Source organism: Narcine bancroftii, chromosome 1, assembly GCF_036971445.1.
Source record: "Narcine bancroftii isolate sNarBan1 chromosome 1, sNarBan1.hap1, whole genome shotgun sequence".
Classification (NCBI taxonomy): Eukaryota; Metazoa; Chordata; class Chondrichthyes; order Torpediniformes; family Narcinidae; genus Narcine; species Narcine bancroftii.
Window position 1 is genome coordinate 435,528,063 of NC_091469.1, and position 14,791 is coordinate 435,542,853.

The window sequence follows — 14,791 nt, forward strand, 5'->3', positions numbered from 1 at the left end:
TGCATGCCATTTATTTGGATATTTTTAATGTTTTAAATGGTTAATTCTAATTGCGTTTTCTTTTCCGATCGTGCTAGTTCCAGAATAACTGCAAAGTTTTAGAACTTTTACCACAAACACTAAAAGGTGAAGCACACAAATGATTAGGGAAGCTAACTTCAATATTTTCCTTAAAAGTTGATTCATCCTTGTGATAAAATTTTATATTTCTCGATTGAAAAACAAAGTGAAAATCACTAATGTTAGTGAAGAACAATGTATATTTATAGGAATGGGTACAGTAGCACTGGACCAAAAGTCAACAGCCAACCAGCGAGCAAACAATAAGGCAAAATGATTCTTTTTTTTAATGCTCAAAACCTACCAAGAAATCTATTGAATGGTCTTGAATTGTTCATTGTCAAATGTACCAAGATACAGTAAAAAGCTTTGTTTTGCATACTATCCAGGTGAGTCATCCAATAATTAAACAAAACAAATAGTGCAATAATGAAACAAAAGTTCAGGGTATAGAGTTACAATATGCTGGATATAGAGAAATGTACAGTTAAACATAGGGTGAACAGCCAGCGGAACTGTTAGTGTAGTGGTTATCGCAACACCATTACAGCGCTAGCGACCCTGATTCAAATCCAATGCTATGTGTAAGGATTTATACGTTCTCTCAGTGTCTGAATGGGTTTCCTCCAAGTGCTCCTGTTTCCTCCTCCCCATCCAAAAAAGTATGGGGGCTGTAGGCTATTATATTATATTACATTATAACTGCAGTGCAATTGGGTAGCCTGGGCTTTTGGACCGGAAGGGCCTGTTACCATGCTATATGTATACATTTAAAATATTTTTTAAAATACATATTTTTCCCAGGGCGCCGATAGCCATAGCAGAGGACATCAGTTTAAGGCAAGTGGTCACAGGTGAGGTTTTATACACAGAGAGTTGTAGTGAACGCGTCGCTGGGGATGTTGCTGGAGGCTGGTACAATCGGGACTTTCAAAAGACTCTTGGATAAGCACATGGATGTAAGGAAAATAGAGAATTATGGGTGTGAAGTACACAAGAATTAGATTGTTGAGGAGTAGGTTTACACTGGTTGGCACAACATTGTGGGCTGAAGGGCCTGTACTATTCTGCAGGGTTCTATGTTCTTAAAAATATAAATAAATAAATATTCAGTTGTAGTTCATGTGTTTAAAAAAATGTTTCAATAGAGGCTTGGAGTAATTTATGGTCAGGGAAGAGTAGCACAGGGAGGTTCAAGAGCCCTTTCGCCATTGGATAAAAACTGTTCTTGAACCTAGAGGTGCTGGACTTCAGGTTTCTGTACGTTCCTGTTCCGTAATTCTTACTTAAAGTTAAAAACTTACACTGGATTGTAAATTAATGATTGAATTGCCCAATCTATTATCTCTATTAGTTATTTTTAACAATAAGAGACATTTGCACCACATACCTTTGCCCATCGTGTTCTGTCCTCAGCTGTTAATGCTGATACTCCTGGCCCATCTGTTTCATTGTTGCATCGTTCCCTGATATAAGCAAGTTGCCTACATGAACAGACAATAAAGAGGTGCTTCTACAGTAGTTATATTGAACAACTCACTTACTACATAGAACTTCCGGTGCTCAGCTCAATTAAATATTTTAATGACATAATTTCCCAATAATAAGCAAAAATTGTCAAGTATTGTCGAAAACAGATCAAATATTGTGTCATTAAAGCTTGAGCAAAAATTAGTTATTTGCCAAGCACTGCTTTTTACCTGGACAACAACAGGGAAATGCACAGTGGGTAGTGGTTAGCTCAACACTACTACAGAGGCAGCAACCCGGGTTTGAATAAAATAAAAGAACTATGCATCTCAAAATTGATTGTAGGGCAGATGACTAAAGCCATGGACAAAGAGTTAGATATGAAAGATGGCCTTAAAGAAGTCAAGAGACAAGAATTCATTCAGTGGTTAGAGTGTCAGCAGTTGAAAACATTTGGGTTGCTTAGGAAGCCAGAAGATGACAGGGTATGGTGCTGGAAGATATAGAGCTGGAGTTGAAAGGATGAGAACTTTTAAATGGAAGGTAGTGTAGGGTAGCAACTATAAAAATGCTGCATGAATGGGATTTGATGTAAGTATGGCATAAATAACACAATTATAAATAATCTCAAGTTAACATGGCAGTTAGAAAAGATAAGCACGAAAGATACAAAGGAATGAACGAGGACTTTAGTTGCAGGATTGCAGACCAATATTTGAAACAAATATAATTGGTCTTAGCAATGGAACAGATAGGTAGTCCAAACTATGCTCACAGTCAACTGTTATTTGCAAATTTTAGGTCTATCCCTGCCTAGTAAGAATCTATATCTTTATTACTATTAAGTAGTACAATTGTTCTGATCCAAGCATGCATCACCAACATGCAATGGGCCAATAAATTTTTTGTTTTTTCAAATAACCAATTTTAAACAAATAAAGTGATTCTGGTTGCAGTCTGAAGCTAAATCTAAATCAATTCAGTAAAATTCCCATTATCTGGCATTCAGTCAACCGAAAAACTCAAATAGGCAACAAAAAAAAACAGCAAGGAAGTAAAATATAATTTTTAAAGGCATAAGAATAAATAAAGTTTTAAATAACCTGGTCGTACCCCACCTGCACCAGCTGTTTGAATAAAATTTCAATAAAGTTGTGTTTGAATAAAATGGCTGCACCCAGGATAAAGAGCCAGCCGATGCCACTCACCACTGGGTCGATTCTCCCAAAGTGTCTCTCTATCCTACCTAGTAAGAGTCTTTATCATTATTAGCCTTATTAAGTATATTAATAAGGCTTTTCTGTAAATTTAGGGATGAGGGGTTTATTATGGTTAGCGTAGCAGCTAGCACAATGCTGATACAGCACACTGAATGGGGTTTGAAATTAAAGGATGTTGTCCCGAGGGCCTGACTGGGATATTTACATGGAGGTGAGTCAGGTTATGTAGAGGGTCTGACCCTGACACCAGGATGAAGACCTGGTCAATGCCACTCACCACTGGGGCGACTCTCCAAAATTATCTCCCTATTCCTGCCTAGTAATAATCTATATCTTTATTACTATTAGGTATATAATAAGGCTTTATCTATAAACTTGGGGAAGGGAGGAGTTAATTATGATGGTGGCAAGGTTAGCACAGCAGTTAGTCCAACATTGGTACAACACCAGCAACCGGGGTATGAATTTAAATTTAAAATTTTTAAGTTGCGGGATTACTTGATTATAGTGAACTTTACGTAATTAAAGACTACAATAATGATTTTTTTTCATATTACTTTAGATTTTGCACTGTATTTTGTCTTTTAAATGGTGTATTCTTAACGCAAATGTATTACCAGTAGTTAGGCTTCTTAAGAGTGAATCTCAGTCAACCCAAAAATTTGTATTTCAGGCATCCGCGATCCCCTTAGGTGCCGGATAATGGGGATTTTACCGTAAATTGCAAAGTTCGTAGCACATTGTTCATTACTTCATCTGGACAATCTGTTTTCATCCTGTGTAGTGGAGGGGGGGACCAAGTTTATACTGTTTGAAGTTTTATCTTGATATATACACAAATGTGATATTGTATTTTCAGTTTCATTCCCTTTTCTTCATTGTATTGTATTTATTATAAAAAAAACCAAAAATATTGAAAAAAGGTAATCTGGACAAAAAGATTACAATTTTATATTTAACTTCAACTGAAAAGGCAGTTAGAACTCCAGTTTAACACCTCATCCAAAAGATGGCACTTAAACAGTGTAATACATATCACAACTGCTGCATTGTCTATTACCCTGAAATATGCTTGAAACTTTTGAACTGGTACTCAAAACATCCCAAGATCAAATCTACTCGATTCCAGAGATATCTGATGCCGTGCCTCGAAAAACCAGGGATTATAAAATAATTATTTTTGACCATAACACTTCAGTACAGGCCTTCTAGCTCACAATGTTGTGTCAACCTATGTAAGCCTACTACACAATAATTTAATCATTTCCTACCTCACACCTATTTACCCTCTATTTTTCTTATATTCTTTTGAATGTCCCTATTGTACCAGCCTCCACCACCATTCCTAGCAATGCATTCCAGCCATACACCACTCTCCCTGTATAAAACAATTACCCCTGACGTCTCCCCTAAAATTTCCTCCACTCAACTTAAACAGATGTCCTCTGATATTTGCTAACTGTCAGCCCAGGAAAAAAAGTGTTGGCTTTCCCCCACATCTAAGCCCGTCACATTTCTTTTAAATTTAGAATTTAGACATACGGCATTGTAACAGGCCCTTTCGGCCCACGAAAATTACCTACCCACGCAGACACGGGGAAAACATACAAACTCCTTACAGACAGTGATGGATTTGAATCCTGGTCCTGATAGCTGGCACTAATCGCTATATTAACCATGTCACCCTAAATTACATACCTCCATTAAGTCACCTCTCATCCTTTATCGCTCCAACCTTGCATAAAACATCAACAGTTATTTTGAAAAATAGAAGCAGAAGTTTGAGCATTATTGCTTATCAGTTATACCTTAACAACAATCCCTCACAATGAAGCTTCCATTACCCAATTTTAAAGTCTCTGGAAGTACAATTTAATGTTCACATTATAGAAGTTGTAAGGACACTCTTACATTTTATTTTAAAGAAACAACAAATAATAACCTGAAAATCTCTGGTGGTGTTAGGATTTGATTGTCATACAAGGTGTCAAAAACAAATGCTCGCCCACGACAAAGGACCACTAAATGAGAGGGGCATGGACCTTCAGCTTCTACAGGGAGATTAAAAGGAACAGTTTAGTTATGTAATTTATTCATCAACATGAAAAGGAACCAACAAAATAACCACAGTTGATTTCATAAGTGCATAATCCATATTTAAAAGCTTAATACCAACAAATAACAATAGGGTGTATGGGGAATATTTTTTGTAAGTATGTATTTTTCAAATATTTACTCATAATACTTTGAAAAACCCTTTAATTTTTTTCTTTACTGTTCCTAGTACACCATCCAATATCCTAGTACTGCTAAGCAAAACAAAAAAGTTTTAATACACTGTGAAACTATTTTCTTAGAATTTACAGGAAATTTTATTACACCATGTTTCTATAGCCAGAACTAAAGTTTCAGAGTTGTACTCTGGTCCAGCTGCCGTAATTTCACCTGTTTATTTCTCTTCTCTCTGTTTTCAATACTCTGTTTATACATTGTTCTGTAGTGTCCATGGACTGAATTTATAAGGCAGCACTTCCAAAATTCATACATAATCTGTAACCCTTCATTTACTTTCTTACTGTTACTTATGTTATAATGGAATAATGATGGAATTAATGAAATGTGCATTTTTAAAAAAGCACCTGAGAAATTACCAAACTTACATTGAGTGTATCATCTAACAATAGCCAAATCATTGTTCTCAGTTTGTCATGTTTCAATGCAATGCCACTTAGAAGTGCTAGATCCTTAAAACCCTGACACCACTTGCTTCTCTAATGAGTGTGTCTTTTAATATGGAAGGTCCAAGTTATTAATTTTTAATTTCATTGTTTCACTCTATTGTGCATTAATGTTTATTTTATCAGTTAGCCTACTTTTTAATCACTGAACCAGCATCCTTCTCCCTCTCCCTTTTCTTCATGATCCATTACTTCCTCATGGTGTTCTAGGGGCAACACCACTGGTTGTCTGGCTGGATATCACTGAGATCTTGTATTGCACTGTCTCAGTCCAGGATGTAAAAAGTGTATTTGGTTCTCTGAAGCCAGAGTAGTCTTGTGCAGGAACCAGGAATCTTTGGTAGAAGGCCAGATGCAAGAAGATTTGACTTAATACTTCTAGCAAGGAAATAAAATATGATCTATTTTTGACTTTTGTCAAATAATTACCTGTTTTAAAGTAGCTGACAAGGGAATCTTGGGTAACTCCTGGTATTTTACAGGTGCTGAACAGCATACAAAATTGTTCCATATCTAGAGGCACACCTCTAGCTTTCTGTACAGCCAAGCACTCCCTAAGGAGGAAAAAAAGCTTGTTCTTCTCATCTATAATATATATAAAACAACTAAAGTGAAAATAACTGCTTTATAAATCTTCAGCAACAATACCCAGTTGAAAATAAATCCCTAATCCAAATGATTTCATGAAAGCCAAATATAAAGGTCCACAGCTTACAGAACACTTGACTTACAAAAATGCAACTTTTACGCAAATTCTCCCAGGCCTCTGCTCTCATATAAAACACACACACACACACACACACACACACACACACACACACACACACACACACACACACACACACACACACAGAGAAATGCCAGTGGAACTCAACTGGACTCAAAATCCATAGGGTTAGAGATATACTGTACTACTGTCGTTTCAGGTCAGATCCATAGGGGATAAAGAGATATTACCGATGATGCTCTCAGATATTGGAGGAAGAAGCTGAGTATCACTATAAAAGTGAGGGACTGTGTAGGGGAGTGGTCATCATCAGAGTGGGCTAGGTCAGAGTGGTGGGGCTTAGGCTCAACAGGCTTTGGTGAGAACAGGCAAGAGGAGAGGGATAGTAGGAGTTAAAGTAAGAAAGGGCCACCCTATTTGAGGAACAAAAAGGATTCAGCAGCTAGGCGCACAGTTAAGGGCAAGTTTTAGATATCATATATTGTTTTCATCTCATCATAAACAGTGGGAATAGCAGCCAAGGCAGGGGAATGCTCCTCTTGCAGCATGTGGGTTGTCAGAGAAGCTAGGAGTATCCCTGATGAGAAGTACATCCAGCTGCAGCTCCTGTCAAGCTATGTTAAGGAATTGGAGCTGGAGTTGAAGGAACTCCAGATCATTCAGGAGGGAGTGATAGACACAAGTTACAGGAACCTCTACACACCTAGGAGGCAGGAAGAGGGTAGATGGGTGACAGTCAGGAGAGGGAAAGGAAACAGGCATGCAGTCGTTCCCCTCAATAATAAGTATACCATTTTTGATACTGATGGGGGTGTGGGGGTGGAGAAACAGCCTACCAGTGACAAACCACAGCGATCAGGTCTCTTGCATGAAGTCTGGTCTTGTGGCTAAGTAGGAATGGCGGAGAAGAGGCAAGCTGTAGTGATAGGGGATTTCATAGTTAGGGAGACTAATGAGGTTCTGCAGAAGATGTCGAGTAACCCGAATGGTATGTTGCCTCTCTGGTGCTAGGGTCTGAGATATCTCTGATCGAGTTTACAGCATTCTCAGGAGGGAGGATAAACAGCCAGAAGTCATGGTCCGTGACATGGGTAGTAAAGGAGAGTTCATGGAGTTAGATGTGCTACCTGTGCCACATGCGAGTGAGCTGAGAAACAGCAGGGAAATGCAGCTTAACATGTGGCTAAAGGCATGGAACAGGAGGGCTTCAGGTTTCTGAATCATTGGGCTCTCTTCCAGGGAAGGTGGGACCTGTTCCAAAGGGATGGTTTGCATCTGAACTGGAAGGGGATGAATATCCTTACTGCTCTGGTGAGTTTAAACTAGATTTGCAGGAGGATGGGAACCAGAGTGTGAGAGCAGATAGAAAAATGGAGGAGGGAAAAGATGATGTGAAAATTGCATGCACTATTAGAAGCTAATGGGTTTTACGTGGTGGAAATGTTCTCCATGCAATGTGTATTGTAGAGAAGGCAGATGAGCTTAGAGCATGGAATTATGACTGTGGCCATTAGTGAAACTCAATTGCAAGAGGGACAGGACTGGCAGCTCAATGTTCCAGACTTCCATTGCTTTGGACAATATAGAACAGGGGGAGGAGTGGCAATGACGTCAGGGAAAATATCACAGCTGCACCCAGACAGAACAGACCAGAGGTCTCATCTACTGAGGCTATATGGGTGGAGAAAAACAGGAAAGGGATGACCACACTCATGGGGGTGTATTACAGTCTGCCCAATAGTCAAAGAGAATTGAAGGAGCAAATCTGTAGAGAAATAGCAGACAGCTGCGGGAAACATGAGTTTGTGTAGGTAGGAGATTTTAATTCTCCACATATTGACTGGGACACTCATACTGTAAAACAGCTGGATGGCTTGGAGTTTGTCAAAGATGTTCAGAAAAATTTTCTAAATGAATATATAGAGGTACCACTAGAGTAAATACAATACTGGATCTCCTATTAGGGAACAACATAGGACAGGTGAAAAAAGTGTGTGATGGGGAACATGTTGGGTCCAGTGATTATATGCCATAAGTTCAAAGTTAATTATGGAGAAAAATAGGTCTGGGCTTCAGGTTGAGATTCTAAATTGGAGTAAGGCCAATTTCAGAAAATGAGAAAGGATCTAGAATGTGAGGATTGGGATAAGTTGCATTCAAGCAAGGATGTGCAAAGGAAGTGGAGGACCTTCAAAAGGTGAAATTTTGAAAGTACAAGGTTTGAATGTTCCCGACAGAATTAAAGACAAGGTTAGCAGGGTTAGGGAAGCTTGATTTTTTGAGGGATATTGGGGATCTGGTTAGGAAGAAGAGAGAATTATATAGCAGGTACAGGTAACATGGAGCAAATTAGGTACTTGAGGATTATAAAAAATGCAAGAAAAATCTCAAGAAGGAAATCAGGAAGGCTAAACGAAGACATGAGCTTACTTTGGCAGACAATGTGAAGGAAAATCCTAAGGGTTTCCACATGTATATTAAGAGCAAAAGGAGAGTACAGGTACACGATCCTTTATCCGAACACCTAAAATCCAGAAAGCTCCAAAATCCGGCAAGTGGGGACCGGCGGTTGGCGGAGACGGCCGAGGGACGGGTGGTCGGGGGAGGCGGCCAAGGGACGGGCGGTTGGGGGAGGCGGCCGATGGACGGGCAGTCAGGGAAGGCAGCCAAGGGACGAGCGGTCGGGGCAGACGGCTGGGAGGCCATGGGAGATGGCCAAGGGACGAGCGGTTGGGGGAGACGGCCAAGGGACGGGCAGTCGGGGGAGGCGCCGAGTGACCGGTGGTCGGAGGAGGCGTCCAGGCGGCCGAGGGACCGGTGGTCGGAGGAGGCGTCCAGGCGGCCGAGGGACCGGCGATCGGGGCAGGCGGCTGGGAGGCCGAGGGACCAGCAGCCTTGGCCGGGGAAGATGGCTGAGGGACCATGGTCGGGGAAGATGGTCAAGGGACTGGCAGTCGGGGGAGACTGCCGGGCGACTGGAAGGGAGTGGGGGTGGATAGTCAGCACAATTTGGGTTGGCTTTCTGAAATACTGAAAAATCCAAAATTCAGAACACACTGGCCCCCAAGGGTTCCGGATAAAGGACAAAATTGATCCCCTTGAAGATCAGGGTGGTCAGCTTTGTATGGAGCCAAAAGAGATGGGGGAGATTTTAAATATTTTTTTCCATCAGTATTCACTCGGAAAAGGGCAGAGTCGTGTGAAGTAAAGAAAACGAGCAGTGATGTCATCAAACTTATAAAGATTAAAGAGAAGGAAGTGCTTGCTGTCTTAAAGCAAATAAAGGTGGATAAATTCCCAGGGCCTGACAAAATATTCCCTCTGTCCTTGAGGAAGGCAAGTGTAGGAATTGCAGAGGCTCTGGCAGAAATATTTTAAATTTCCTTAGCCCTGCAGGTGTGGTGCCGAAAGATTAGAGGGTAGCTCAAATTTTCCGGTGGTTTAAAAAAGGGTCCAAAGTAACCCTGGAAATTATTGGTCAGTGAGCCTGACATCAGTAGTAGGTAAATTATTGGAAGGTGTTCTAAGAGATCGAATATACAATTATTTAGATAGCCATAGACTGATTAGGGATAGTCAACATGGCTTTGTGCGTGGTAGGTCATGTTTAACCAATTTTATAGTTTTTCAAGGAGGTTACCAGGAATGTTGTTGAAGGAAAGGCTGAGGATGTTGTCTGCATGGGGTTTAGTAAGGCCTTTGACAATGTCCCACATGGGAAGGTTAGTCAGAAATGTTCAGGCACTAGGTATTTATGGTGAAGCAGAGAACTGGATTCTACAATGGCTGGATGGGACAACCCAGAGAGTAATGGTGAATAATTGATTCTCAGACTGGAGGCCTGTGATTAGTGGTGTTCCTCACGGATCCATGCTGGGATCATTGTTGTTTTTCATCTATATCAATGATCTGGAAGATAATGTGGTAAATTGGATCAGCAAGTTTGCAGACGGCACTAAGATTGGTGCATAGTGGACAGCGAATAAGGTTTTCAAAGCTTGCAGAGGGATCTGGACCAGCTGGAAAAATGGACTGAAAATGGAAGATGGAATTTAATGCAGACAAGTGTGAAGTGTAAGTACATAAACGGTAGATGGTAGAGCACTGAGGAATGCGGTATAACAGAGAGATCTGGAAATAGAGATACATAATTCCCTAAAAATGGTGTCACAGGTGGAAAGGGTTGTAATGAGAGCTTTTGGCATATTGGCCTCATAAATCAAAGTATTGAGTACAGGAGTTGGGAAGTTATGGTAAAGTTGTACAAGACATTGATGAGGCCAAATATGGAGTATTGGGTGCAGTTTTGGTCACCTAACTGCAGGAAAGATATTAATAAGATTGAAAGAGTGCAGAGATTTACTAGGCTGTTGCCCAGACTTTAGGAACTAAGTTACAGGGAAAGGTTAAACAGTTAGGACTTTATTCCCTGCAGGATAGAAGAATGAGAGGAGATTTGATAGAGGTATTTAAAATTATGAGGGGGATAGACAGAGTAAATGTAGACAGGCTTTTGCCACTGAAGGTAGGTGAGATACAAACTGGAGGACATGGGCTAAGAGTGAAAGGGGAAAAGTTTAGGGGAACATGAGGGGGAACTTTTTCAGAGTGGGCGGGAGTGTGGAACAGGCTGCCAACTGAAGTGGTGAATATAGGCTAAATTTTAATATCTGAGAAGAATTTAGACGGGAATATGGATGGGAGAGGTATAAAGGGCTATAGATTTGGTGTAGGTCAGTGGGACTAGACATAAAAAATGGTTCAGCAGAGACTAGAAGGGCCGAAGGGGCCTGTTTCTGAGTCATAATGTTCTATGGTTCTATATACCACTCAAATATAAATACATCTTCAGCTGAGATCAAATGTTACAAACCCCAAGCCACCTCTTGATAGCACCCACCTTTTTTTTTATTAAAATGTTCTCAATCATTAACAGATCAGGTCACTCCAGCCAGGCTGCATTTAGACAAACATTAGTCACAGTGCATTTGCTGGTTAACATCTCCTGTCACACATGGTGACCTGCCCCAGTCTACTCTTTGCACATCAGTCCCCATAGGCTGTTGAGGCTAAAGATTTCATATTATGATTTAGGGAAAAAAATCATTTCTGTCTTGCAAAAAAATTCAGTTTTCAGACAAATCTCAAGAACAAAACTCTAAGGTAGCTTGGGGACCTCCTGAAAAACACTATAATTTCCAAATACATCAATTTGACATTATAAAATGTAATACAGGCAGATCATATTTCACCTCAGGACATACTATTATGTGAAATTACATGAAATTAAGTCATTTTGTAATTGTGCTTTTGTAGATTTAAATGTAAAAAAAATCTATTGACAATTCTGTAATAACTAATGACTTCTAATATTGGGCAACAGTAACCAAAATTAAATAAACTAGGCAAACTAAATCTGATCAAACTAAAAAGTAAACACAATAAGTAGCTGAATATGACAGGCAAATCTGAATTTAGTCCAAAATTTTTTATAAAGAATTTAATTCTTACAAGTATAACATTGTCATTGTAATTTTACACATACTTTTCTTCCACCCATACTAAAAGTACAATCAACCTTTATTGCATTTGTATGTTATTTTTCCAACTTTTAAATACAAGATGTGTTTTAAAATTTTCTACTGTGCATCTTACTTCCTAAGTAGATTCCAAAACTGCAGTGTATGGTGAACAGCTATTGCAGTTCGTTCAAGTTGTGTGCCTTCTTTTGGTGGCCAAAAATGTTCTAGGTAGGGAGCAGGACCTCCAAAATTAATGTTTAACATTGATGGGATTCGGACCTCCAAATAACCAGTGATTAGCCACCATTCCTCCAGCTGATCAAAAGACAGAGAATATATGAGATAATTCTCTCAAATAAAAGTAATACATTCTCACAGCCACCTTTGGGAATACAATATTTTATCCAGAAGATGCATTTCACTTGTACATTCAATTTAATTTGACAAAGTTGCAAGATAGGAAAATATTTCCTCAGCTGATATAAAAAATGATAGCATACCAACATTAACTATTACAAAAACGACAACTTCAATTCTATCCTAAAGTCCTGTTTCTAAGAACCCTAGATGAGGTTCTATAAATTCCACAGTACAAAATATATTATCTGATGCATACAAAAGAGAACGTTAAAATAAAAATGAGTTGCAAAGACAGAGGCTCCTTGTAATCAACGCCTTGAATTGTGTGATTCATAAAATTTAAGGCAATTAGAATAACAGTAAAGGCTGTGTCAATTTGATTTATTTACATCAGTGGTACAAAGGTTACTTTTATTATATGGTAATAAAAAAGTTAATATGAAATTAAAAAAAAAACCCATAGATTGATTAAAAAAATAAGGATTTCTTTGCAATGGATGCAAGATGTCACAGAACGGAGGAGGGACATTTAACTTGCATGGAGCAGAGTCAAATGTCAGCTTATCACTGGGTAGAGAGTAGAGGGTTGGAAGACTGGAGCCTGATGAAAAATAAAGACAGCAGATTAAAATAAAATACTCAAGAGAAGCAGCATCTGTAGGGACAGAAACACAATTAATGTTTCAGGTCAATGAGGTTTCATCGGACCTAATATATTAGAGGTAAAACAAGTTTGAAGATTGTGATAGTACAGACCTATCATCAATGTATATAGTTACAGTATCTAGAGTGTAATGACTGTGCTTACAGCGATTGGCTGAGAGCTTAGCCACGCCTACTGTCTGGGCCTTAAAGGGTTGTGTCCCTAGCCAGGTCAGATCATTCCAGACTGGTCAGCCACCTATGAAGAGCTCCTGTCTTTTGCTAAAAGCCTTGGTTTGGATCAACAAGTCTTTGGTTCTTTCGACGAGCTCTACAAAGATAAAAAGCCAGGGAAGAAAACAAAAGCCCTGTCAAAGGATGAAGAGCGGGAAAGATTAACCGGCAAATGGGATAAAGGAATGGCAATGGCACTAGTGCATTAAAAAATAGGCTTGAGAAGGTATAAATATAGGAAAATAAATGAATGAAATTTCCACTGGAATAAAAGGAGAGAAGCTTTGGATGCTGGAATGTCAGTTGCAAAGGGCAAGTGTTGTCAATTAAATAAATATGCTGCAAGAACTCAGAAAGTCTTGCAGCATCCCTCTTCTTTGGCTTGGCTTCGCGGACGAAGATTTATGGAGGGGGTAAATGTCCACGTCAGCTGCAGGCTCGTTTGTGGCTGACAAGTCCGATGCGGGACAGGCAGACACGGTTGCAGCGGTTGCAGGGGAAAATTGGTTGGTTGGGGTTGGGTGTTGGGTTTTTCTTCCTTTGCCTTTTGTCAGTGAGGTGGGCTCTGCGGTCTTCTTCAAAGGAGGTTGCTGCCCGCCAAACTGTGAGGCGCCAAGATGCACGGTTTGAGGCGATATCAGCCCACTGGCAGTGGTCAATGTGGCAGGCACCAAGAGATTTCTTTAGGCAGTCCTTGTACCTTTTCTTTGGTGCACCTCTGTCACGGTGGCCAGTGGAGAGCTCGCCATATAACACGATCTTGGGAAGGCGATGGTCCTCCATTCTGGAGACGTGACCCACCCAGCGCAGCTGGATCTTCAGCAGCGTGGACTCGATGCTGTCGACCTCTGCCATCTCGAGTACTTCGACGTTAGGGATGAAAGCGCTCCAATGAATGTTGGAGCGGAGACAACCCCGGTGGAAGCGTTCTAGGAGCCGTAGGTGATGCCGGTAGAGGACCCATGATTCGGAGACCAACAGGAGTGTGGGTATGACAACGGCTCTGTATACGCTTATCTTTGTGAGGTTTTTCAGTTGGTTGTTTTTCCAGACTCTTTTGTGTAGTCTTCCAAAGGCGCTATTTGCCTTGGCGAGTCTGTTGTCTATCTCGTTGTCGATCCTTGCATCTGATGAAATGGTGCAGCCGAGATAGGTAAACTGGTTGACCTTGGCAGCATCCCTAGTAGGTAAAGATATATAACCAATGTTTCGTGCCTGAGCTCTTATTGAAGGTACAAGCAAAAACATGCAGGCATCCAAATTAAATGGCTGGGCAAGGAGGGAAGAAAGGGTAGGGGAGGAGCAAAGGCAAAGAAACAAAAGGTGATAAATGGACATCAATAAGAGAGGAAAGGTGAGAATTGATCAGGGGAGGGGGTGGTTATATGAATGACAAGCTAGAAAAAATAGAGAGCTGGAAGAAAGGAGAAATAAAGATAAAAAGGGGGAGGGGTGCTGGGGGTGGGGTTAACAAACCCCAAGCCACTGGAGAAGTTGATATTAATGCCATCTGTTTGGAGGGTTCTAAAATACGTGGTATTGTTTCTCCACTTTGCAGGTGGTCGCAGTCCGACAGAGAACTGAAATGGATTGCTACTAGGTGCTCAATAAAGCCATCTCCCAGTCTGCATCTAGTTTCATCCTGCACTATTGCTCTGTCTGCTGCAACAGTAGGGATCTCCCAGTGCAACCCAGTTCAATTTCCACCCCATCCCATTTCAACTTGGCTGCCCATGGTCTTGTGTACTGCTAAACTGTGAATACCTGCAAAATGAAGCAACAATACCATCTGGGCACCCTCCAACCAGATAGCATTAA

At 40.3% G+C, this 14,791-nt stretch overlaps 1 protein-coding gene across 9 annotated transcripts in view; it reads right to left on the reverse strand.

The window, feature by feature from the left end:
• crot (carnitine O-octanoyltransferase) overlaps positions 1–14,791 on the reverse strand; it is a 90,167-nt gene that overhangs the window by 49,087 nt on the left and 26,289 nt on the right. For all 9 annotated transcript variants that reach the window (XM_069914303.1, XM_069914300.1, XM_069914305.1 and 6 more), the window contains 4 exons: positions 11,871–12,052; positions 5,918–6,042; positions 4,693–4,801; positions 1,451–1,544 (listed from right to left, as the gene is read on the reverse strand). In XM_069914303.1, coding sequence (XP_069770404.1) covers positions 1,451–1,544; positions 4,693–4,801; positions 5,918–6,042; positions 11,871–12,052 — 510 coding nt within the window. The remainder of the gene's footprint in view (positions 1–1,450; positions 1,545–4,692; positions 4,802–5,917; positions 6,043–11,870; positions 12,053–14,791) is intronic.